The 25,329-nt window shown below is 37.6% G+C and overlaps 1 protein-coding gene across 1 annotated transcript; it reads left to right on the top strand.

Moving 5' to 3' along the window:
- The first annotated feature begins 1,317 nt into the window (after positions 1 to 1,317).
- Positions 1,318 to 25,217, top strand: LOC145764946 (uncharacterized). The gene is made up of 9 exons (XM_082576654.1): positions 1,318 to 1,395; positions 1,574 to 1,686; positions 17,671 to 17,767; positions 18,864 to 18,949; positions 19,835 to 19,987; positions 20,502 to 20,624; positions 21,758 to 21,853; positions 22,187 to 22,270; positions 22,984 to 25,217. The coding sequence occupies exons 2-9, from the start codon at positions 1,591 to 1,593 to the stop codon at positions 23,182 to 23,184; spliced, it is 936 nt and encodes a 311-aa protein (XP_082432780.1). The 5' UTR covers positions 1,318 to 1,395; positions 1,574 to 1,590; the 3' UTR covers positions 23,185 to 25,217.
- Positions 25,218 to 25,329: the final 112 nt, after the last annotated feature.

The raw sequence follows: 25,329 nt of genomic DNA, 5'->3' as shown, positions 1-25,329 counted from the left end.
AAGCCCATTTTTAATTTGATTTAACGCCTGAAAAATAAATCAACGAGTTGCTATATTCAGAATGTGTAGCATAATATTCAAAACAGTACCGTACCTTTTATCTTGCACTGCGAAATAAAAGTTTAATGTTATTTTCTTTCTTAGGTATAATAAAAAGAAAGTAGTGGGATTGTTTTTCCATTTCAAACAAGAAGGCTACTGAGCACTGAGTTGTATTAGAAATTCACATGCTTATTTTTTGAAGATGAAAGCCTGTCAGGTTGCTCATGTGGCGACACTTGATCATTATGAAAACATTTTTTTGCGAAGTAATCGGAGCTATTTTAATTGAAATCGATTCGAAAGCGGATCAAACAAAAGATGTCATTGAGTTAGCAAACCACAAACGATCGATAGTGGTGTCAATTAGCGCAAATTTGTTACTTTTCCGTTTGCGCATCTACTGGCTGGTTCTTGCTTTGGTTAGATGCATCAAAAATTATGAGTTTGACTTATTGACCATCACTAAAAGACATAAAGTTGAATTTACTTTCATTGCCGACCAAACAATGTGTCACAACGTTCCTTGTCACAATGACAAAACAACAGTTACTGTAACTCAAACAAACTCTGCCTAAACGAAAAGATTTTAACATTTCTAGTTGAATTTAAAATTAATATAAAACTGCTTCACCAGCTGCTAGAATTTTCCTTTTCTTATATTCTTTCATTATTTCCATGACTGGAAACCAATATTTTTTGATGTGAATAAAGCTTCACCAATGCTTATCGAATTATTGGCTTTTCCTGTCGGGGGTTAGTGTTTTGAAATTTGATCAGTACATGAAAACCTCGAAAGCATGCTAACTTTTGTTTACAAACCAGAATTGCTTTCGCAGACTATTGTTGACGGGTTATTATCAGACGCTTAGTCACAAAACTGCATTCTTTTGTCAGCGCTATTTTCTCAGAGAAAAAAGACTTGCTACAAATTTGAAAAGGCGCAGTTGTTGCATCATTTATCGTACGGAAATTTCATGACGTAGCGAGAAAATTAAATTGAAGCAGAACTTCATAATCTTTTCCCTTGCAAGGCTTTTTATATTTTTCAAGTATTTTTGCTGCGTAAAAAAGGCATGATTTGTGTCGATCAAATTAATAAAGAAAACTTTTAAGTTAACGGAGTTCAAAATTTTATAAAGCTGCCGCTATTCAAGTGTTGCAAATCTTATCTCAGTTGAACAAAATCAACCAGTTTAATAAATAAAAGCATGAACTGGAGCATTATTCAAGCATTGAGCTGCAATAAATCCCTTTTTGTATTGATTTAATGCTTGCAGATTTTGAATCAATGTCAGTAGTGACGGATTTGCTAGCTGGGGTTGGCCTCATTTTGAATTCCACTTAAACATGCAGGTGAGCCAATGCTCTTGCAAGGTTGATTTGTGCATTCCCTTGTTTGACAATCGCATGCAACAACAACTAGAGTTTTTAGCGTAATGACACATTTTAATAGCACATGGTTATTTTAACATGCAAATTGTGAAGTTATTTATACGTTTTTTCTTACTATTGCTTTTGATTAATTTTGCAGAAATTTATATAGAAATAATGAAAGCGAAATGCAAAGCGTCAAATATTTTCTTTTGTTTCCACCCTAAATTTGACACCGGATCATGGAGCATTGCGTTCGCGTTCGTTTCCGCGGTAAGTCGGCCATTTGTAGCGAAAAAAAATCACAAATAGCACCGTCACTTTTTATGTGATTTTAATCGTTTTTATTTGACATTTATTGCATCAGATATCTTGATTTGTTATGATGTTTTTTTTGTTTATTTACATGTTGATTTCATATTTCGTTATTTTATTGGCTTTGCTATACCATAGAAAAAACAGCTGTAAATTGGCTTAGCACCGTTTTGTTGCGTGTGGCACCATGATGTGCATCTTTAGTTTTTATTGACATTGGTTTAATGAGGAAAACTTCAATCTCTTGCATTGAATATAATTCACAGAGCAGAGAATACTCGTGGCATTAGCTGATTGGTTCTTTTAACGATTAAGCTTTGTAATAGAAAAGAACGGTGTGATTTGTTGCGTAGTGAGCAATGTTTTTCGATTAGCCTTTGGTACTGTGGAGTCGACTTTTGGACGTTTACGAATCGATGCTTGCTGAGCTAATCAATACCAACAATTTGCTCACAGTTGTATGATTGAAATTCGTTTTCCAGCTATTTACACGTGTTAACCGTCATTGGACTGCCAATGTGAAGAAAATGTTCTAAAGAAACCTTTACACTGATACGATTTAGTGTTTTTGCATTGATAAAACATTCAATGATATTGAAAAGATTGAATCTTTCTTTGTAAAGTTGGAATGCTTTCATTTATATATGATTATTGTCTTTGAACTTAATTGAACACCTGTCTTGGTTTTTGGTTACGATAGTTTGATTATGTCAACAGCTCACGGTGCAGTATCGGGATACAAAGTTAATTTGACGTTGTTCTTCCTGTAATTATACTTGCCATCTTCAAATAACTTTTCTGTTGTATTTTCTGTATAAATTTAGCAATTTACGCATAAAATAAATTCTTAAGGTAAATATTTTATATGCTGTAGTAAGGTGAAATTGTTATGTAAGTCGCATTATGCCATACTTCCTGGTTTGGCTGTTTTACTAGATGCAGTCCGTTCTTCATGTGGCACAGTGCAATTACAGCTGCTTGTATGATACAATTTCGTTTTGCGTTTCACCGGATTTTGTGTCACAATTAACATATTTGTTGACTTGGTTTTGCTAATTTTTCTATGCTAAAAAGTGAATTTTATCGATAGTTGTCAATCGAATAGTGAATCGTCCAAACATTATTAATGGAGTTTAATTAACTTATCAGTTTTTTAAAGTGACCATTCCTGAGTGTCGGGGAATATGAATGTTTCTTTTGCGTGCTTTTGAGCAAATTTTTCTAAGCAACAACCCAGGCAGCAAAATCCGCCATTGTTGCATTGATTCAACGTCTGACGTTGATGACGGATTTTACTGTGTGAAAACTAACAACTACATCGTAAAGTCCAAAAAGTGATTGTTTGACGCAGTATTGCGTTGGTGAGGAAAGATAGCATTGCTGTCTGATCACACATTGGACAACCAGCGTTGCTACGACCTTTGTAGCCACACACTAACCAGGCAAATGTAATGCACAATCCTCTGCTTTGCTGACGCCAAAGTTGCAATCAATAAAACAACGTATTCATTTTAGTTCGCTGTGTTCATCCTATGAAACAGATATATCTGACTTTTATGGCCGATGGTGAATTGTGTTACTTGAAAAGTGTCTTCAAAATCAGATCAACATGCATTTCATCTTGGGACCCAAGACAGATATTAATGTTCACCGAAGCGTGAAATCCACATTTGAGATCCTGCTAGACAAAGTGACGTCATAATCTCTGCACCATCACTTGCTGTGATCATGGGAAGCTTTGATGTTCATCCTCGCTGCTTACTTTATCGCAATGTTCACATCTGGCGATATGATAAGTAACAACGATGATCACATTTCGTCGTTTTAATGATGTTCCATATACCATTTCAACATTCATCTCCAATGTTTTGGTGTGCAAAACTGCTTTAAATCTTTGCCTTCACGATTCCAAAAATTTTTCTCACCGACATGGTGGTACTTGCTCAGCCGTGACCTTTAACATAGTCATAGAAGATTGCTACAGCTTTTCTATGGTCAATTGAAAAACGTAACACAACTCAGCCACTCCTTCGACCATAAACACATCATAGCTTCAGAGTTGAAGCGTTTTTGCCAGCTAACAACTTTATGTGTTTACCCAACTTTTTTTGAGTCACAGAATACTTTGCAACAACAGCCCTATCAGTACAACTGCTGTCTTATTTGCACCGGTGCTTGTGCTCAGCATATACGATCAAACAACGTGTTTCAGACGTGTTATAGATTTACTTTACAAACGTTGTGGCTGCATACTTGCATAGTTGAAGCTTGTCAAGCCAAACTCGAACATGGCGATTGTTTTCCACATGCAGAAATACACTTTGGCAGTCATTTTTACATTGATTCAACGTTTGTCCATCACTAGATTTGAAACGTGGGAAAGGCTATGAACTGAAACGCTGTTATATCCATAATTGCCACATCGACTTTCAGCAAACATCAGTGCTTGTGACGCATGAATGCGCAGGCAGGGCCTGTTAATGCTGCGGACATGCGAGCGAACAGAGTCCACCATGGGTTATCTCCTAAAAGTACTGTACATGTAATTGGCCATGTTCACATCAGTAGGTAAAAAAAGTCAACAAAAAAGTAGTTTTAACTTTTTCTTCGTTTTGAAAACTCAAATTGATATGATCAGTGGATGATCAAAGCATCTGCGAAGCGTTAATGTTAGGCACTATGTCAGGCATGTATTGTTCCAACGGTGGTATAAAACACAAGTCGTTTCTTTTTGAGGTCACAGATCGTGCAATTGTTTTCGTGTGTTACTCTGTGAAACAGCCATTTGAAATTTGTACATTAAATCATGTAGTGGGGACGTTGTTTGAACGTACAACAAAGGTAGTTTGGCAAGCGGACGTTGTCAAAGAATTTGTAATTTTATCCAATTTGGAACAATGGGGTATCATTGAGTGAACTCAAATTTTAGTAATCAAAGCTAAAATAAATCCACCTTCAACGAAGGATTTTAATTATGGGTTTCCTTTCTTAATCGAAAATAATTCTTTTTGACACTGAAAATTGAATGAGGCTGTTAACCAATCAATAACATGATGCGTTCTACTGGTACAAATTAAGCTTAATTTGCACCAGTACAACGCATCATGTTATTGAATGCCTTTTTGACATTACTGAACGTTGGAATAATTGGAAAATCGTGTTTCATCCAAAATAAAATTGTAATGAAATAAAAACGAAGAATTTTCCTCCAACATGAAATATTTTAAAATATAAATACGTAGTTTTGTATCAAACTGTCCTAGCGGATAGCTTGCATTAATGCAGTACAGCTTGCGTGGTCAGGCATGTGCATTATAATACCTACAGTCGTACACTTGAATAGATTATCTTGACTGAATGACGATTTTTTTTTAATTTCTTTGGTGTATTGATGCACTGCTGGAAACATTCAACTAGAACTTTTGTTTGCGAGTCGTTGTACGAACTCTTTTCAATGTAGCAAGTGCGTAATTGGGGTACTTCAAATGGGAAGTTGGGGTTAATCTGCAGCTATGCCAGATTAAAGTTTGTAGTGATACATTGATGCTATTTTACGTTTTACTTTTTAACGTAAAGTAGATTATGAATTTTATCGGCTGTGCTTTTAACTCTAAAAAAGTTACTCAAACATTTCATGAGGTTTTCCTGTCTAACATCTGAGAATCGAATACGGATCTCTCACTTGCTAATTGTCATCATCAATCAATTGCTCACAGTCAAGTGTTTGGCGTAATGAGTTAGAAAACTTAGAAAACAAAACGCGGTGTGAGAATTGAAAATAGATGACGAGTAAGAGCGAGAAATATTTTACAACTTTATTGGTTGTCAACCAATGCAAATATCACATGAAGGTTCAAAGCAATAACTTATTTGAAACTGTGGACATATCACAATGTTGGAGAGTTCCTTGAAAGCTGTTATTTTATGAAACAAAATTAAATTGATATATTTGCGACTGAAAAGCACTCCCAAACCATTTTATATTTACTGAAATGACGCTGAAAGGTGAAAAATTGAATTCCCAACCGATACCTTTCTGCAAATAACACAACTGGCTAGTTCAATTTTGACTAAAATACTGTAAGTTTGTTAAAAATGAGCCTAGGTGTAGCTCACCCAACGAAAGCAAACACTGGATTCATTTCTTTTTTTGAATGATTCAATTGCTTTGGGAGTTGGGACGTACAAGGCTAAGCAATCAAAGTCAAGGAGCTTGCCATTGTTGCGTTAGTCATTTATGTAAACCTTGTTCTTCTGTCTATTGTTGTCCTGTCTTAGCTTTTGCGTTATTTTTTGAATGATGGAAGAACCAAGCAAGGAATTGAAAGCGAAACAAATTTATTTTATCGAACTTCTTGCAATCTTTTTGTTTCATGATTGGATAGCAGCTTCCACTCCTCTCTGTCAGAACGTAACACAGATTTGTTTTATTTTTTCACATCTATGAATTGGTTCAACGTCTGCAGACGTTAAATCAATGTAAAACACGACTGATTTGCTGTTTGGTTGGACGCCACAGATCCACATTTCTTATTCTATCATGCCGTTGTTGCTGTTGATTTGTTTGATCCCAGACAGTAAAATTGACGGATTTTGTCGTCTGGGATGTTATTGTTGCCTGAGTAATTTTGTTTAGATTGCGCATAATGATGTTGGTGGAAAGTGAGTCATTGTGGAAACGTTACGCTTTTTGCCGAGACTGCACCAAGTTATGACGTAATCGTGACCAAACAGTGACTAACAAAAGTATTTCTAAACTTTCCATAAATAAATTCATATATCCATAGTCTCATTTACAAATTTGTAACTTTCACCACAACCTACATTGTTATTACGCTTTCGTTTTAATGACATTATCAAAAAAGGAAAGCTTTCACATGACTACATCGTAATCTGCTGTAAACAGTTTTATCTCTGGGAAGATGCAGCAAATCTCTGATCTTTCAAATGGTCAACATCAGTAAGATTATGACGTCATTAATGCAGGACGTTCTCTGTTCATTAGTTGTCGGTTCTAGCAGTTATTGTACGTGCTGAAAGATGAAAAATTATCTGCTGCATAATTGTAGATAAAGACTGCTTATATACCAGTCGTCCGATGTTAATAATTCCTGTGTTTTTCTGGTGGTTATTGGTTCGGGCTGGGTAGCCATTAGAATTTAGACGCGATTGTTGTTGCCTATATTTTGTCGTTTTGTTGATGAGCATTGACTGGCTTTAGCTTCGGACTGAAACCAGTAAATTTTATGTTTGATCAATTGGTCTTGGAGCCAATCGAAGGTTGCATCACTTGCAGAGTTTTCCAGTGAAACCAGTGACCAAACCGACTACACAAAGACCGACTATATCAAACTGATATTTTTTGTGTAAACAATCGAAGCCTCAAGTGCTTTTATCACAAGCAAGAATCAATTCTCTGTCTAAGTGCTAGAAGCAGTGCCTGTCTTAGGGTATTTCGGGCCCTGTGCGGAATATGCTTTGCGGGCCCCAATGACAATGATCCAATTCAATAGCGTAGCTAGGTATTTTGAAAAGGGAGAGGCGTGGTTTGACGGTCGGTGGGCGATGCTTGATGGTGTGTTCGCCGAAGGCGACACCCAGCGGCGGGGGGTTGGGGGGACCTCCCCTAGAAAAGTTTGAACAATTACATTGAATTTGGGGCATTCTGAAAGCATGTTCAACAAAAATTTAGGTATGAATAATGCTGTAAAATGGTGTTGTCCGCTGTCAACAAAATCGAATTTCAACCTATTTCGTCCCCTGAAAAGAGCGAGAGAAATTTTGAAATGTTTGCGGCAACTCCGATCAGCGACTTCGGCTCTGTTGTTTTTTTTTCTTGATCTTTTCAGGGTACGAAATGTTCAGGGGACGAAATAGGTTGTGTCTCTATGTTTTCTTGTTGCTAATTCTTTTGTTGAATTTTTCCATTAAATATGACAAAAATCACTGCATTTTCTGAGTAAATTGCGGGCCCCTAAATTTGCGGGCCCTGTGCGATCGCACGGTTTGCACACCCCAAAGACCGGCACTGCTAGAAGGGTATACTATGAATTCCTGGAAGGGTCACAAGGATTGCAGTCAGCTGGTTTTCGGAAAAATTGTCATATCTTTAGACTTTAAGGTGTCCACCAGTCAAACGTTTCATTTGCTGCAGCTACCTGCAGATTACAAATACGCATACGGTTAATACCTACTGACCTACTGTATTCATTCAGTGCTATTCTACATGTCTTGTCAGAGCCTGATCACGCCTTGCACAGATGTACAAGATTTTTTCATGTGCGTCTCTTTAACGTTGCCAAATGACAAAGAAATGCAGGAAATAACTCTTGTTGACGACGTTGATTGATTGCAATGCCCTCTGGTGTAATCGGTATTGTTTGCGTTTCTGATAAGGTAGGCAGCTAGACGCTGACATTGCAGCCATCAACCATCTCTGACAGGAAAATCTGTCATTTTTACATTGATTCAACTTGAATCAGTGTAAAAATGACAGATTTTCCTGTCTGGGCAGGTCAGTGGCGGAATGGTCATCGCCTTCGACTATGATGGTAGGTGTGGGTTCAATTCTAGGTCGGGTCATACCGAAGACTTTAAAAACGGCGCCGATAGTGTTCTTTCTTGCATAACTTAGTGAGGATTAGTTGGGTAATAATGTGGTGACATCGTAAATCTGATACAAAATTGAAAATAGCTCTTTCGCTAAAAGACCTTAATGCAGTAGGCTACGTGTAAAACGACTATAAATAAACCATTGTGAAGTAAGCAACAATCATGCTGCTAAAAGCGAAACTCAGTGTTTTGCAAAACCATATCAATATTATATTACATTCACACTATGAAAGTTTGAATCAAGAAGAGCGATCATTTGTTAGCTTAAATTCCATGCTTTTCATTGGAACTTACTTTCTTCGTCCCAACTGGCTGCGAGATTCATTTGGACTTGAAATACTAAATCATATATATCACTAAAGACTAGCAGAATGACACATAGCTATCAAAGCGAAGCTGTTTGACTTAGATGCACTCAGAAGATCCTTCACAAATTTACAACATGATGAGATGTGTTGAAGGATTTGCAGCGGCCAGCGGTGCTTGATAAACGTTAGGATAGATTGTATGTGTTACCTTTTAAGTGTTTGCCGACGACAACATTCGTTTTTGTAAGTCTGTAAGACATCACAATGGTCTGTGAGAAGCGTCAGCGAATGACGACGTGACAGCTACAATGGCTCGGGAAAGATGGGGCGTAATTCTTCCTCAAAATCGGTTTAAAGGCCCATCGAAAAATATCAAGCATTTAAAGGTATAATTTTTGTCTCAGAAGCTTTTTTCACACAAAATAAATTTTAAATGTTGCCACTGCTACAGTGGCTTGTTCCCAGGACTGTTGAAAAGATAATTTGGGCCCGGTATCAATGACATTCTCGGGCTCAATTCAAGACACTTCCAAAAAAACGTTATGGAACCTTAAAATCATCTTCCGGTCCCACCTGGACTCTCATGTCAGTGCTACTGCTTGTCTCTTAGTTTCCACGAACCTTGTTTTAATGCCGCTACCACACGGCATCACAGTTTGTACTGAAAGTTGAAAAGTTGGTACATTAATATTGAGATGGCCAAACACGAGACGACTAATTACAGTAACAAAGCGAAGGCAGCAATACAGTATTTTCATTACACTACTGATAAAACTACAGGCTTGAAACCAACGACAGAAAAGCTTGCAAGACCAAAGTCAGAAACGTGGATCCAATGTTTGCCTAAACTCCAGTCAGATTATGCTGAATGGAATGAAGTTTGACACAACTTTTAAAACTCTATATTTTGAGAATTCCCAGTTGGCAACAATGAAACTTTTATAGTTTTGTGACGTCACAAGGCAGCACTCAGCTGTCAAATTTTTTTACATTGATGCAACGTCTGCAGACCTTGAATCAATATAAAAGAGGTTTCAGTTTTCCAGCTGTGTTCGTGTTCGATAACTTTGTCAAATTTGCTTTAAAATATAAGGGAGAGTTTACGACGAATGGCTGTTTTTGTGTGACCAAGGCGGAACTAAGTAAACATTGTATGCAAGTAAAAAGTACAACTTTGTGATGGTAATTGCTCGTCTAGCAACATAACTACACATCAAACAGAAAGTGCTGTTCGAAAACTTCGTGAATTTTAACGTCACTTTCATTATGCTACTGTATACTATTAGCTCTACGTCTTTGTCAAGGTTTGATGTATCTTTTTTGTTCACTACCAAATCTAATAAAGTTCGACTAACTTCTAATCACAAGTGTGACGCAGCAATAGCTATACGGTGATCGATATATATTCAATGCAAACATGAACCTCTAATCTTGCCTCCCGTAATTTGTGGCTTGGTTTCGTGATTTTTCTTTCTCCTTTGTGACGACACCAGGCTAACTTGATGTTTTTCGCATTGCTTTCATGTTAGTTTATGAAAAAGTTTTAGGTTGGGTTAGTCACCGTTTGTGACGGAATATGAGACGCCTGGAGCATAATGTAATTGAAGGCGATATGGGGTGGATAGCTAGCTGCGGTGGCAAAGTTGTTGCTCTTGTTTGCTTGGTTCAAAAATAGCTTATTTTCCGTTTGTTTGGAAAACCTTCTAAAATGAAGTCAAGGATCCGCTAGAACTCATGTGATTTTTGCCGTTTTGTTCAGAATGACGTCACAAAAGCGACGGCTTTTCGTCTTTACATTGTTCCACGACAATTCTTAAAGTTGATTGGTAACTTCAATGCCCTCAGGTTCATAACTTATTAATCGCTGTGACAAATCATGAAAGGGTTTGTGATCAATAACTTGATTTCTTGATTGCAGCCAAGCGTATTCAATAGGTTTGCTTTGATTTAAAAGGCTTCGTATGCTTTTACTGCTTATGTACTCTTGGAGACTTACATATGCGTCTTTAACACTTTAGCTCTGTCAAAAAACGATTATTCACAAATCGTTGACTCTTGAATAGGGTGGCTCATTTTCCTTGATGTTCTTTAAAAGTTTTGTCAGTTTGGAATAATGTTCCATTTTGCTCATTGATATTTGCAAACCAAAACTTTTTGTTGGGTTTTGACCTTTGACCCTGATTCACCCAAGGAGAAATTCTAAATTTTTCTGAAAAATTAGTAAATTTCGAAGTGGTTTAGCAGTATCTGAAGAGGGGATTTCTCAAAATTTGACCACGTCATTTTGACGTCACTTTCTCTGCTTCCACGTGGAACATCTTCACCCTACTCCAAGTCTGAGAGTCACTAATAGTGCATGCTTTTAATGTCATTTTAGTTGATTTTACAGCCTTTTCGCAGTCAGTGAATTTATAACATATAGACCAGGGGTTCCCAACCTTTTTACGATCTCGTACCACTTGGACGCTCTGTACTGCCAAGCGTACCACTTCTTGCAGAATAACTAATTTGATCGAATCATATTTTATTCAGAAGAATAATATTGGCGTACTAAAGTAACACTAAAGCACCACAACTAAATTTAATGAGATTTTTGTTTACTGTCCACCAATTGGTCGATTCGCGGTGTAAATTTGCTAACAGCGCATCGAAAGTCATTTCTGGGCGTACCTAGTCGGTTTCGACTTTTTGTTCATCATGACTGAAAATCCCTGCTCGCATTCCCACGTGGAAGGGAAAATGCGTACCAGTAGCTGTGGAACAGCATGGGAAGCTAGCGTTGGATATGAAGAGGCCATACTGAACCAGAAGTTTATTGGAGAACATTCCTTGTAACTGTTATTGAACATTTTATTCCGATCTATTTTTAGCTTACAACTAGCATTATTATTCAACGCTATTTGTAGCTAAGTTATAAAACAGTAGATGATATCTATCAAGAGCAATCATTTGACATAATTAACGCCCACTGTCCCACAGCGTTGTACGGCTTTTCAAAGCAACTGTGCTCTGTGTTGACAATTGACATGACCTGTATTTTGAAGATCGTAATGATACGAAACAACAAGAATAGCTACGTAACAATAAGTATAGGCTTTGGGGGGGAAAATTTTTGTAAACAAAACCAGATAAACAAAATATAAAGTTGTGAATCCAGGTTTTAGTGAAAAAAATGGAAGCTACCCGCGTACCACCTGAAAAACCTGCGCGTACCACTAGTGGTACGCGCAGGTTTTTTTTTAAGGTTTGGTTTGGGTGACTGCTAAGTAGTTTTAAGAGACCGCCAGTGTTTCATTTAAATACCAAAAAATAGCCATATTTGCTTAAACGAATTATTTATTAGGCTACTGGCAGTGCACAATCACAGAACAAATTTTTCAGGTTCTATCTGAAAAATTCTATCTCATGCAACAAAACAATCAAACAAAGTGTGCTTGTTGGCTTCTGCTTGTTATGTTTCCACACGTAAAAACTGATCATTATGCGCCATAAATCAGAAATTAACATTAACGAGTATCGAAGGTGCACTTCTTTTGTGAATAACTCTTTGATTCAGCTGTTAGCTGTACCTCCACTTATATTCGTATTATCGACAAGACATAGCGAGAAACAACCATTACTTTTCTACTGTAGTTGCAAGTCCAAACTTTGGGAAACCGCTGGAGAAATTTGGGGGACCGTTTCGGTCCCCCAAAACACCTTAAAAAAAACACTGGGTACGCGTACCACAGGTTGGGAACCCCTGATATAGACCAACAAAAATTTTTGGCACAAAAGATGAGAGTCATTTTAAAGTATTTCAGGGCCCCTGATTCCGAAAATGCACTTAGTTTTTTCGAATTGGCTCTAGTTTTCGAGATATTTGACAATGAAAATATTTTTGAAATTGTTACTCAAAAGCTTTCAATTAGCAAATTACTTATTTTCACTGTTGACCATTATGATGTCATAATAGCACTTGTCTAGTTCAATTGGTTCATATTGCACGAAAGTTCAAAACGCAAGCAAAGGTTGAAATGAACTGTGTTTAACGTAAGTGAGACATAAATAATAAATATTCAATGAAAACAGTTGTGAATCAGTAGGCCTACAGTACAAGAAAAATATCCCGAAATTCATGAGTTTATGAATGCAGCATTATATTGAAAAGGTAGGCCTACTGAAATGGATACCGTACAAATGAAATTTTATTCTAAGCCTTTGCTAAGGCCAAGTCTTTGCTGCAAGAAGTTTTTTTTCTGGTCTATAGGCTAAATAAATGGCATATAGGCTAATAAAATACGCCTTTGACAAGTAGGATGCTGTACAGTGTACAAACAACCCAGATATATTTTACTGCATGAGGCAACGCAGAGGAGCAACGCATTCTGCGATAGATACAGCGCTATATAAAAACAAGCATTATTATTATTACTTTGACATGAAGCTGCGTGATAAAGATATGAGTCCTGGGTTCCTCCTAAAGTATGCAAACATTGCACTCAAACCCATTTCTGGGCTCAAGGCTAAGCAGTTCAGAGTGCCATGGCATAAAGAGGGCCGTGGAATCACCATGGAAATTGATACTTTTGTACGGTGAGCATATTCGAAGGAAGTTGGAACATCATGTTTACATGGAGTGTGCAAGGCAGTCATTGCGTGGACGTTGCTATTTCTGTTTTTTGTTTGCCCTCTCTTGTTTCAAGTGGTGATTTGCTTGAAACAATAGGAAAACGGGCATGACTGAGAGTAACCTCAATACCTTCAGTAATGTTTTGGAGCAAAGTCAAGCTTTTTTCTCACAACCATTTCTACCCCCTACTATAGTAGTTAAACATTTAGTTATCAAAAGTGGTAGCTGGAATCTTGGCTAACTCAAAAACTAGAGCCAATTCAATAAAACTTAGGGCATTTTCAGAATCAGGGGCCTCGAAATACCTTAAAATGACTCTCACATGTCCTGCCTTTATATAAAAAAAATTTTTGTTGGCCTGTGAAAATCGATAAACATCGTCAAATGATTCAAGAAACTGAAAGCAGTAGATATTTACTACAGTGAACGGTGCACAAAAAAAATCATGTCTGAAATGTGATAAAATTCGACATTTTGAGAGTAATACACGTGTCAGTGTTCATGAAGTTGCTAATTAAACCACTTTGCTTGCTACAAGTTTGTGTTACTGCCTTTTATTGTGTCCATTAAGATGCTAGAGTGCATTAGAAGATAGCGAGTGAGCAGTTTCAGGGATAAGAGAAAATTCGATATTTTGAAAAAATTCAAGCCAGGTGAACCAGGGTCAAACGTTAATATTTTTTTGTGAAATTTGGTATAGGAGATACATTTAACAAAAGGAACAATATTACAAACTGACAAAAAATTTAAAAGAAAAAAAAATTTTTTCGAGATTTTGCGCCAGCCTACTCTTGAAACTACATACTGTAGTTGTATGAGGCATTCAATGTCGGCTTCACACAAGATAGTAAGGGAAGAAAACCCTTGGTTGACTTCTTAAAAGCAAATTTACCACCACGAAGTGTCAACCTCTATGCATATGTTATGTAGTCCATTTGTTTATAGACACTTCGTTGCTCATCAGCTCCTTCCAAAACTTAATTCACCTCAAGAAGAAATGACATCTCGGTTTGGCCTTGGCCGCATTAATGTAATCTCTCAATGTGTAAATTGACACAAGCTCAAAACTGAGAATGCGTTGCCTGGGTAAATTTTTCAAACATTTTCATTTTTTTTTCTTCACTTTTTGCGATAAATGACAAACTCCATGCGGTAAGGTTTTAAATTGTAGATTGGAGGAGAGCGAAACCTCCTGGCTTCCATTTCTCCTCCAATTATAACACGCATCGACGTAACGGCATGTCGCACGTAGTCACTCAGAATTGCAAGAAGACATGTGTGACTTGGGGCCGTTCATTAGAATCCTTCTCTTTTGGTTAAACTTTAACCAAACCCGGCGTCACTTTACTGATGTTATTATATTGTCTTTTTGCATCAAAACGTTGTCTGTTAATTTGTTTGCTTTAGAATCACGAAAGTTGATGGCTAGGTGGTGGTTGTTGCGTAATTTCGGGGTGAGTTGGCCATGCTCCAGCTACGATAATTCGTTTTTTTACGTTTATTCAACGTGTGTAACTGCTGGGTAAATGTAAAAAAAACGGATTTTGCCATTCAGGTGAATAAGAAACAGTTTCGCAGTTATAAAAATGAATTTCTGTTGTTGTGAGAATGTCTCACGTTATTTGTCAGCTTGTTGTTGCATGAGCGCAGTGCTGCTGGCAATCGGTTTGCTTTTGTCCGTCACAAACCCACTAAGGCCAATTAATGGCGCGCTTTCCATTGGCATTAGTTAAGCTAACCTCCTAACGTCATGTTGATTTCGCCATCAAAGAAATATCCTGCTTTTTCAAAATCACATGATCAACAACTTTCCAAAACACTTTTCTTTTTTCTATGAAATTGGGGTAATGTTACCAATACCAGGCGCTGACAGATCAATTTCCAAACGGCCGCCACGCAAATTCCTCAAACGCAACCTCTAATTTTCATCAAGTTTCCGATGTTGTCAAGAATAGCGTGATATCTGAAAAAGATCATCACCTACATTCGTGGTAGGTCTCGTAGCCCATTCTGATTTTTCAGAGCAAGATAGTTTCCCCAATTTTAATTTTTTGTCCTCTATGACCTTAAAATTTTACTGAATTGTGGACACAATATGTCATCTGGCAACATCAGGTTGAGGTGTTGGTTTTCAATTAACGCTGTTCTCGTCTTTTTGTTTAGTGACGTCATGAAGAAAGAGAGAATGGCGTGATGTTGTCGTGAGTTGTGGAACTGCTGTTGAAAAGCGAATTTAGTTGGCGTATGTTTGATGCAAAACAAACGTCTTTGCGAGAATCACAGGGATTTCATTCTATTGTCAGATGAAGTCATCCTGTGAACCTTAATTCGATGCGACATGTTGAACTGATGTGACATAAAATGTAGAACTTTGCTTAAAAATAAGCAAGGGGGCAATTAGAAATGTTTCTTCGGAACGGAAGCCAGATGAACACTAAACACTCTGCTTTGTTTGAGGAGGCAATCAGCGTGTAACGTTTTATCAGTCGTAATGAACAGATTCTTCATGTATACATAGGCACACTCGAGTGCTTCTCTAGGTTAAGCGTTATCTACATGAGAGTGCGATCTTTTAAAGCTCTGGGGCCTTGGGTCAATCAGAAACAAAAACACAGTCTACAGAGAAACAAAACACGGTGATCGAGACACAAAAATGTGCAAAAAATCAAGTCTCTCGTGTGTGTGTTGTTGTGCTTGTAACGGTAAGCCATGGCTTGTAATGTTGTCTGCTGGTTGCATTTCATTACAAACCACTGAGACCAGCCACCATTGAACACTTTTTCACGACCATAAAACGATTTCAATTGTATAATTGTTTACAAAGTTTTGTATTGTGTTGTTTAGTTTTTCAGTGAAATTTTGAAAATCCGTCTGAGGTGTCTCCACCTTTGCGGCTTCTCTGAGAGTATACAAGGTACGTTTTTCCTCATGCCTCTAAGTCTAACAACACTAGAATTGATTAACTTGATTAAATAGTTGAGTGAGCAATGGCTTTGACAACTGGAAAACTGCTAGGTTGCGAGGTGTTGCCAGGCCTTTTTATTGCTGTAGTTGTTGTATTTGTTGTTACATATTTTTGTTTTAGTTTTGAGAAGCACATTGCCAGCAAACGTTTTTGCTCCATAAATCCCCTTCTAAAAACACACGTGCCCAACTCCCCCGCTAAAGAAAACAGGATTGTGAAAGCAAGGGAGAAAAAAATTGAATAGCTGAGAAAATGTTATGTTTTATTTTGGTTTTGGTGAGTAAGGAAAAGAACCAATTGTTCCCATGGATCCGCTACTATTTTGATTTGGATTACTTCAATGCTGTTTTAACGACAAAAACTTTGTACTAGCATTACAGCGTTTAAGAAGACTCATCAAACTAGTGGGCATCCGTCTGCAATTCGAGTTTCATTTTTATTCCCTTCGAGTGATTGTGATTTTAAATTTGTATTCTGCAACATTGTGCTCCTTGTCACCATCGAGTGGTTTTACATCACAAAAATTGCGTCATGTAATGCATGACTGGTCACAAAGGAAACTGTGTAAAAACGACATGGAATCTACGGGTTTGCGTTGTCAAAATGCTTTACAATGTTTGATCGACTGCAAATAACATAACGGTGCCTGGGGGAAAGTGTCTCTTGAAATACAACCACTCCACTGCTATCCAGGTGACAGAAACTGTCATTTTTACATCCTTTCAACGTTTTCACGCGTTGAGAAGTCGCAAAAATTGCTTTTTGCTGTCTGGGCAGCTTCCATTTTGCTGACATGTCAAGTATCGCCAATCCCATCTTTCTTTGCGTTTCTATAAGTAGAAACTTCAATTATTGCTTTGAGGTATTTGAGATTGTTAGAGTGTGTCAAGTAGAGGCAACGCTAGAAATCATGAGGGCTGCGACTGACGTTTATGCGCTGCTCATGATTTTCTTTGTTACTTTTTCACCAACCTTTTGTATTGTGTTTAATCGGGATATATATGAGAGCAATTGTTTTTTGAAATTCTTCAACTTTGTTTAGTTATCTAATTACTTAGTTAATTACTTTGTACAATAAACCTGCTTTTTTTGAAGGAAAGAAATTAGGTGAGCACTGATTTGCGTACAAGTAGGACATGCTTGAAAATATTTTTACGAATAAGCACAAACAGTGATAAAAATACAAAAAAAAAATTATGCAAGTATTTCTTCTACAACATTTCTGAATGCAACCATTCTGTTTTCATGCGTGTTGATTTGTTATCAGATTTGCAAGAACGAGTCAGTTTTCTCAGTCAATAAATTGACTCTTTTTCACAGACTGATCGTCTGGCTAGGTTGCTATCATGGTATGTTTTGCAACTGAGGTTGTTACTTTGAGACGATCTATAAAAGCCTCTCTAAGGCAAGAATCAAAAACATTAACAGGCGTGTTTTCGTTTCAGGTCATCTTTGCCGCTGTTTTTGTGATGACGCTGTCCTACACTGCCCCCAAGTGTGCATGCCCGCAAATCTGGGAACATCTTGACATCCTGCCAACAGGTGGGTCACGTGACTGACTTGATAGCCAAAAATAAACAGAAATGTAATAACGTTGGTTACGTGATAATATGATGAAGAAAACAATAAGAAGTAGCCTGTGCTCTGTCTAAATGTATAAAAAATGGGCGTGGCTTTAAATCGCATGGAGGTTTTATCTTCTTTTTGATAAGGACAACATACCCATGATAGTCCATTTGCTTTTGTATGCTTGGACCACTGCACGGAGTCTACTTTAGTATAATGCTAAGAGTTTATACAAAAGCTGATTGGAAAGCTGTCGCAGGACTAAAAAAATCCTATGTTAAAACTAAATCTAGGTTGATTTGCGTGCATTGAACTATAGATGTCCGAGTTTGACAGCTCGTAGTTTCGGCCTGTGCTTGTTCTTTTTGTGACGTTATCACTACTCGCGAATGACGATACGAGGTCATCATCGTCTGCTCGGATATTCTTTCCGAAAATGCGTAGTTGAAAACTGTTGTTGTAGAAGAAGGGCTGGTTAGTTGATACACTTTTCACATTTGTCCACTTTGCGCAAAACGTAAACATGATGAAAGCTTGAGATTTTCAGGTTTAGTGGGATATTATCTCATCTGTTCATTAGTAATAATCTTTCAGATTCGCATTTTCTACAGTTTACTTATAGGCGCGCAATTTAAAAGGTGAACTCAAGTGTATCAACTCACTTGCCACCGCAGGCTAGTTGATGCACTATGGAGGGTCAGTTGATACATCACCTAAACTGCGTACTGTGATAAAAAATAACTTTCAAAATACAATGTTACAAGCATCTTTATAAAATGTTTCGCACACAAGCAAAAAAAGTATCGTAAGAAATGTACAATAATTGTACACTATCTAATAAAACTTATGCCTTGAGGGTAGATCATGTATATTTTAACAATAAAATGTCAATTTTTGAAGTTTACTTATGTAGGTACGAAAATAAAAAATATCTTACCTTAAAACCTCTATTCTGATTTAATTAAAACACTATCCCATTTTATCTTAAAAGTTGTTTGGTTTTTGCAAGACGACAATAAAAAATATCAAAAAATGTTACTCAGAGACTAACGATTTTGTTTTTTCAAATCAGCTTTTAAAGTCATGTATGTCGGTCTTTTGCTCTATTTCGCCGCCCTAGTGATCACTTCCTTGCTGGTCATTTATGGAACCTTCAAGGTTAGTTTCATTGTTGTGACGTCACACTGCACGCCGCATGGACTAGTCGATTTTAATTATTAATGCAACTTTCACATTAATCACGTGACTAGATTATTAGCAATGTTGACATCATGCTGCTATTTTCAGCTGTATTGGATTTTCATCTGTATTGGATTTTCATCTCGCTTTCAAGCTGTAGGCACAAATTTCCTCTTAGCTTCAACGTGCCTGGTGGCACATGGTAGAAACAACTCATGTGGAATGCATAAGGGCAACCTTTTCTATCACATTGAGACGTTTTACTTCTGTTTTAAAATGTACAAAACAAAAGTACATTTCACTCTCCCTGAGCGACAATGATAATTATGGCTTGCGTGGAAGCTACACCGTTATGGTTAGCGAATCGCAGCTGCTCGCTGTACTAGCGAGTGCTCAGCCTTGTGCTGATAGCCGGGAAGAACGCCCCTCTCTTCACATATAATTCTATTGGTTACTGATTGCGCACGAAGGTTGTCACTTGTCAGTTTAAAAAATCCGATCTCAGGCAGCTTTGCAATAATTGAATTTTTCTAAGATAGCATCTTTGCACTTCCATTGGAATGACAATATTGCAATCTCATTTGTCGGGAAGTTTGAGCTGTAAAAACCAAGCACACAAATCTGCGGTGTTTTAGTTTCTGATTGGCATGAGCTAGTGTTAGATGTTGCTCTTGTTACCGCTGCGAATTGCTTTTTGATGTATTTTTTATGACTTCAGTTTATGTTCTGCTTTTTTTGTCCAATCAAGACCGTGTCGTGCAATGAAGGGACGAGCTTATCAACACGAACCTGAACGGGGAGATAACACTTAAAACTTTATATTACTACAAAACGTAATACTAAATCACTGATAATATTGGACAGGCACAACACGGCAAGTTCGCGCCCTACCTCGTTATGATGATATGCACAGAATTAGCCACCTTCTGCATGTCAATATTCATTTTCGTCCAGCTTTCAAAGATCGATCAATATTTATTATTTGACAACGACACTTACTGGAACATGGCAAAGTTGGTACGTCTTTAACTTTTCTGTATTTACAACGTCTTATGCTAACTGGTCAATTGCTAATTATGATAGGTTCTATTTCCGTGATGAAGAGAGTTCAATGTTGGCTTCAAGGCTGAGAGATGTGTGCACTGTGCACTTGACCATTGATCAAGGGGCTTTGGGTTCAAATCCCGCCGAAAGCACATATGTGTCTTGATATCCAGACAGCAAATTAGTTGTTTTTTTACATTGATTCAATGTCTGCAGACGTTAAATCAATGTAAAAAACGACTGATTTGCAGTATGGCTACTCTCCTGCCGGAACATCTGCAATAGGACTGGCTTCCATACTTCTTCCTCTGATTTCCTTACCTTTGTCGCCTTCCTATACAAATATCTAACTCGCAGGCATAAACCTGGGTCTTTTCAGGCATGGCTTTATACAAACAGAATAAGTTTAATAAAAGAAACTTCTCTATTTTTTGTTGGCAGTGTTGTACATGGAAGGTTTTATCATTTCAACTCTATATCACAACAGGTTTTGAAAGAAGACTTAGTAGAAGACCTGGAGGTTATCATGGCCAGTGCGTCAGGATTGCTCAAAAAACTTCTCGACATAGACATGGGGGAGAGCCTCAACCTCGACCTTCTCATGGACGCGGTGAGTGATGACGAGCTCTACAATGTGAAGTCATTATTTCTTGATGACGTCACAAAACACCAATAAGAGCTGACTGTTTAAAGATGATGATGATGAAAGATATTCCCTCGTTTGCTTTGCCTTTTGCGAACGGGCGATCTAAACGTGCCTTAGGTTAACCGTTTTATTTGTATTTCTTATTTAACGCAAAGTTGACTAAAAGGTTATTTTCAGAATCGATATTTAGTTTCTAATCGGAGTATCTAAATTTTTATCGGCTGATGTTGACACAAAGTACGGTGTTTTGAAATAAATCAAATCCTGTGACCATTCGGTATTTATCAGAACGCTGGAGGTCGATATCCACAAGATTTCTATCTTAAGTGATTTCTAAGGTTTCTACATTTACAAGATCAATATCTTGATTATGGTTCAGATATAGTGGAAGAATTTTGTTCCCACAATTTTGCCTTGCTACTCGTTAAGCGCGCTCCAGGGAGTAAATTGCATCATTCACAAACGTTTATTAAGTGACCCAAGTACTAATGGCGTTTTGGATGAAATGAAATAACTACGATGTGAGTTATGAGGTTTCACGTGCTTGTGTTACGAAAGAGATTAACTGATCACATCCCAAGAATTGCCCAAGGGTTTCTGGCTAGCACAATTTTACTATTGTACAGCGTCTCCAAACGTGGAAGCATTGTAAACATGGCAGTTTTGGCAGCTGATTAATTATTAATTATTGCACACCTCGTATCCAACAATTTATAAATTACATTTAAAGTATTTCATTCCTGTGCAATGATTATATCGATAATTACTCATAAATAGAACCAACTAAAAATAGTTGTTGGCTAAAATGGCTAACTGGTTTGAGGGCCTCAATAAACAGAGATTTTGGATCTCCACATAACCAGCCAGAATTTTCTATATTAATAAGCTTCTCTCTGGCTATGGATTATGTGCTACTGCTCATGTTACAAAGACAGATAGGCTATCATCTTTTGTTTATTTACCTACAGTACCTAAGTAAATTCAAACAAATACACTCTTTCAAGGGACTGCAATCTATATTACTGATCTTTTAACTACTGGAGCAAGAGGGTTTTTCTGAAGTGATAAAAATTTTGTTATGACGATCTTTCAAACAGGCACTCAAAGAAGGAGTGCTGGTGGTGTTAGGAGGAATGAAGAGGATGATGAAAGTCTCTGCCATTTTAATGTTGATTGGAATGAATGGCCTGTTTGTGAGTGAAATTTAGTTACACGTTTACTTTTTAAAATTTGAAGATATTCTTGTTTGTTTCACAGGATTGAACTTAACCTAAGAAGGCATGTTTCAAGTATGGCTTTACAAAGTCAGAATGTATTTGTTCCAATCTTGGATTATTAAAGTTAAGAGCTCTCTGCTAACTCATTGTATTAGGATTAGTAACAAAGTAATGTTTGCCTTCGAAGAAAAATATTTGGAACGCCAGGCTGATAAAAACTAAAGAATCCAAAACGAAGATACTTTAGTTTAAATTTAATATTTTCGTATTGGGTTCTTTATTTTTTAATACAGTGTTTTCCTTTTCTAGGTAACTTCTATCATGGTAGTAGGTTGCCACTACAGGAGGTTAAAGAGAGGAATACTGAGGACGTACACCGGAGTACCTGGATTGGTAAGTGATCACATTTCCAACTTTTTTGTTGCAAACTAAAATAACAGCAGTCTACATAGTCAAGTGTAGCAGTGTTTTTTGTAAATTTTTTAACTAACTTTATTCTCTGCCATGTAATTAGAGTTGGTGGGGCTCCACAAGATCAAAACCGCTGTTTGCTGGTTAAATGTACGTATATGTCCTGCTTAGCTTCACAACGTAGGAGAGCCTAGCAAGGTTACACAACACAGTACCTTTATGGCAAGGTTGTGAGGTTTAGTGGCACGAGCGTCTATTCATCCGTGTGGGTTTATAAAACCCTATTTGTTACTGATAAGTCAAGCAATTCTCTAACTAGAACGCCTCCTGTAGCCTGTACTGTATAATAATAACAATGAATGACCACAATATTAAAGCCCGCTGTAAACGGGAACATCAGTAGCACTGCCGTAGGACAATTAGTGCAGTCACAACTGCTGTTTAAAACTGTCGGCTGCATAGCCGAGAGCAATCGAAAGGGCGCTGGTTTGACACCGTTCAAGAGCATACGACTGTGTCTTTGGCAGGACACTTAAAGGCATGCTTGAAGGTGGACACAAAGATTGGCTTCGTTGCCTTCCCGTCCACTTTATCTAAATCTTCAAACACCAGGTGTAAGCCTGGATACGACAAACAAAAAACTGCCTTTTGGAGTTTTTCGTCGTGATGGCTATATTTTTTCTTGTCATTTCCAGGTGATCCACAAAGCGGTTTTAACGAATTCTGTAAGGAGTACAGGTTCCGAGTCGATCAGCGACTGGTCCGGAACCCCAATGAAGAGGATAAAAAAAACAAGATCCAAGGACTATAGCTCCTCCACTAAAAGTTTGAAGAGATTGTACAACACGGGAAAACTGGACGTGGAAGATAAGTTTCCAAAAGGCGATTTTATATAAACATTCTGATCAATCTCGTTAATACGCACACGCTCGTTACGGTGGTAGCACAACGCTCCAATATCACATGATCAAATTTTTCATGACCGTTACCGCTCACGAAGCCATCATATGTGATCGTGACACTAACTCGTACAAACTTTTATCTTTTGTAACCTATTCTAACGTCTTTTTCTTTCGCTTTTTTTTTGAAAAAAGAATGAGTTATTATAACATTCGTTATTTAATTGTTTTAATGTCTCTATCTGAATACGTCACCGCATGCATGATGACGTCATGTGCACAATCCTTGAAGTCTTCCGATTATTTGCAATACGTCACTAGCCTCCCGCATGTTGGAGCAGTTTTTGCATTTTAAATTTTAGCAAAATCCCTTTTGCCGAATACCAGCCCAGACAGCAAAAGTTACATTTTTACGTCAATGTAAAAATGAGATTTTTCTGTCTGGAAGGGGAGCCCATTTCAGACCCAGCTGTGGCATTGGTTCGGATAAGTGAACAAAATCAGTGTGACCCTTGCACGTTGTGGGGCTTCATTTCTATGACTACGACCCACTCGTTTCTGTTTCAACGTTTTCGTTATAACAATTGAACCCCTTTATGTTTCTCCGCAGCCGATTTGTAGCAAGACTTGACAGGGATAGACGCATGTTTTGCCTATTTGGCAGGGCTAATCAACCTTGTGCTGATTGTCATGAAGAACGCTCCTATCTACATAATTGAACCCTTTGTTATTTTACCTGTTGATAGCGTTATGGCAGGAAGCATGTTTTGAAATTGTTTCGGGTTTAAACTTAATGATAGTCGGTAACAACTGGGGAGGAAAAACTTTAGGAATGGAAACACTTTGAAAAGGAAATCGCCGTCTCTGTAAAGCTAGATGTAAAAATTGGGCTGTTTTTGGATAGACTGGATATGTACTGCATAACGCCAAAAAGACATTTTATGAAGTATTTGCATGAAAAGGCTGGGGAATTCAACCACAACTTTGAACTCAATGTTGGTGGTTTGAAAACCGCATCCAGCTCACGAAGTTTCCAGACAGCAATTCAGTCCTTTTCTACATCGATTTAACGTCTGCCGGCATTAAATCAATGTAAAAACGGGCTGATTTGCTCTCTGGGTTAGTAGTTTGGCATTGTTTCAACGTTGACGAGTGTTGCAGCGATATCGAAAGGCAAGCTTTGTTGCCTGAATTAATTGTTTTGCTGATATTTGTATGCAAAATAGATCAATTAGTGTTTTAGTTATTAATTTGTCGCAGTTAAAGTTTAGCTGATCCTCTAATGTTTGTTGTGCACCCCAGTTGTAACGTTGAAAACGAGTAAGCACTTCCCAATATGGTGATGGATCTTGAATTTAGATCATTCACATATGTTTGATGGATTTTTAGTTTCCGAATATAGACAATTGAATAAAAATTTTAAATCTTTTTGTCACGAATATGTCGCCAGATGATGAATTCTGTCCTTTGAATAAATGTAAAAGGACGGATTTTGTTTGCCGGGAAACTGGGAGTTTTCTCCCGGCATATCTCACTACCATTCGGCTAAAAACTGGTTATCTCCGATGCCTATGTTTTCAGCGGTGAAAGGTGGCAAGCGTATTTGCTCAAGCTCCAAATCAGCATGTTTTTGCAATCATTTAGCGTCTGGAGACGTTGTAAAAACGGCTGATTGCTGTCAGCGATGACATCACGTTGAACAAAACGCTTGCGAGCACGAACTACGAGTATTTGATCATTCTAGATAGAATATGCGCTCACAGCTAAACTGGTGTCCAGCAAATACTTCGAACCATAATTACATTTGTTAAGTTAGGCTGACAAATCAGTTTGAGATGTTTGTTGGACTGCAGCTTAGTTGAAAGATCGCCAGCACCAGTCAGTGCTGATGGCGCGAACACGTCACAACCCGTGACGTCATTACACGTCTCTTTTCAACTGTGCCAACTTTTTATATTGTTTTGTGTAAATAGTGTTCAAGCTGTGACAGCTATGACGCAATAACAACGTGCATTAAACATTGTGCCTTTGACAAACGTGTGTTATGATGTCATCATGAAATGTAGGGGTAACAAAGGCAGCATAGCGCGAGTTGCCGGCTATCTTCCGGCACTGGGCTAATTAGCAGCAGCAGGTTCTTGA

The sequence above is a fragment of the Aplidium turbinatum genome, chromosome 2, assembly GCF_918807975.1.
Source record: "Aplidium turbinatum chromosome 2, kaAplTurb1.1, whole genome shotgun sequence".
Taxonomy (NCBI): domain Eukaryota; kingdom Metazoa; phylum Chordata; class Ascidiacea; order Aplousobranchia; family Polyclinidae; genus Aplidium; species Aplidium turbinatum.
The sequence above is the reverse complement of the archived record's forward strand: the minus strand, read 5'-3'. Positions and strand labels throughout refer to the sequence as shown.

Excerpts from the sequence above, each read along its gene's own strand:
- LOC145764946 (XM_082576654.1), top strand. The coding sequence starts at position 1,591 with ATGAAAGCGAAATGCAAAGCGTCAAATATTTTCTTTTGTTTCCACCCT. Across the intron at positions 21,854-22,186 it reads TTGGAATGAATGGCCTGTTT|GTAACTTCTATCATGGTAGT; the intron begins GTGAGTGAAATT and ends TTCCTTTTCTAG. Across the intron at positions 22,271-22,983 it reads ACACCGGAGTACCTGGATTG|GTGATCCACAAAGCGGTTTT; the intron begins GTAAGTGATCAC and ends TGTCATTTCCAG.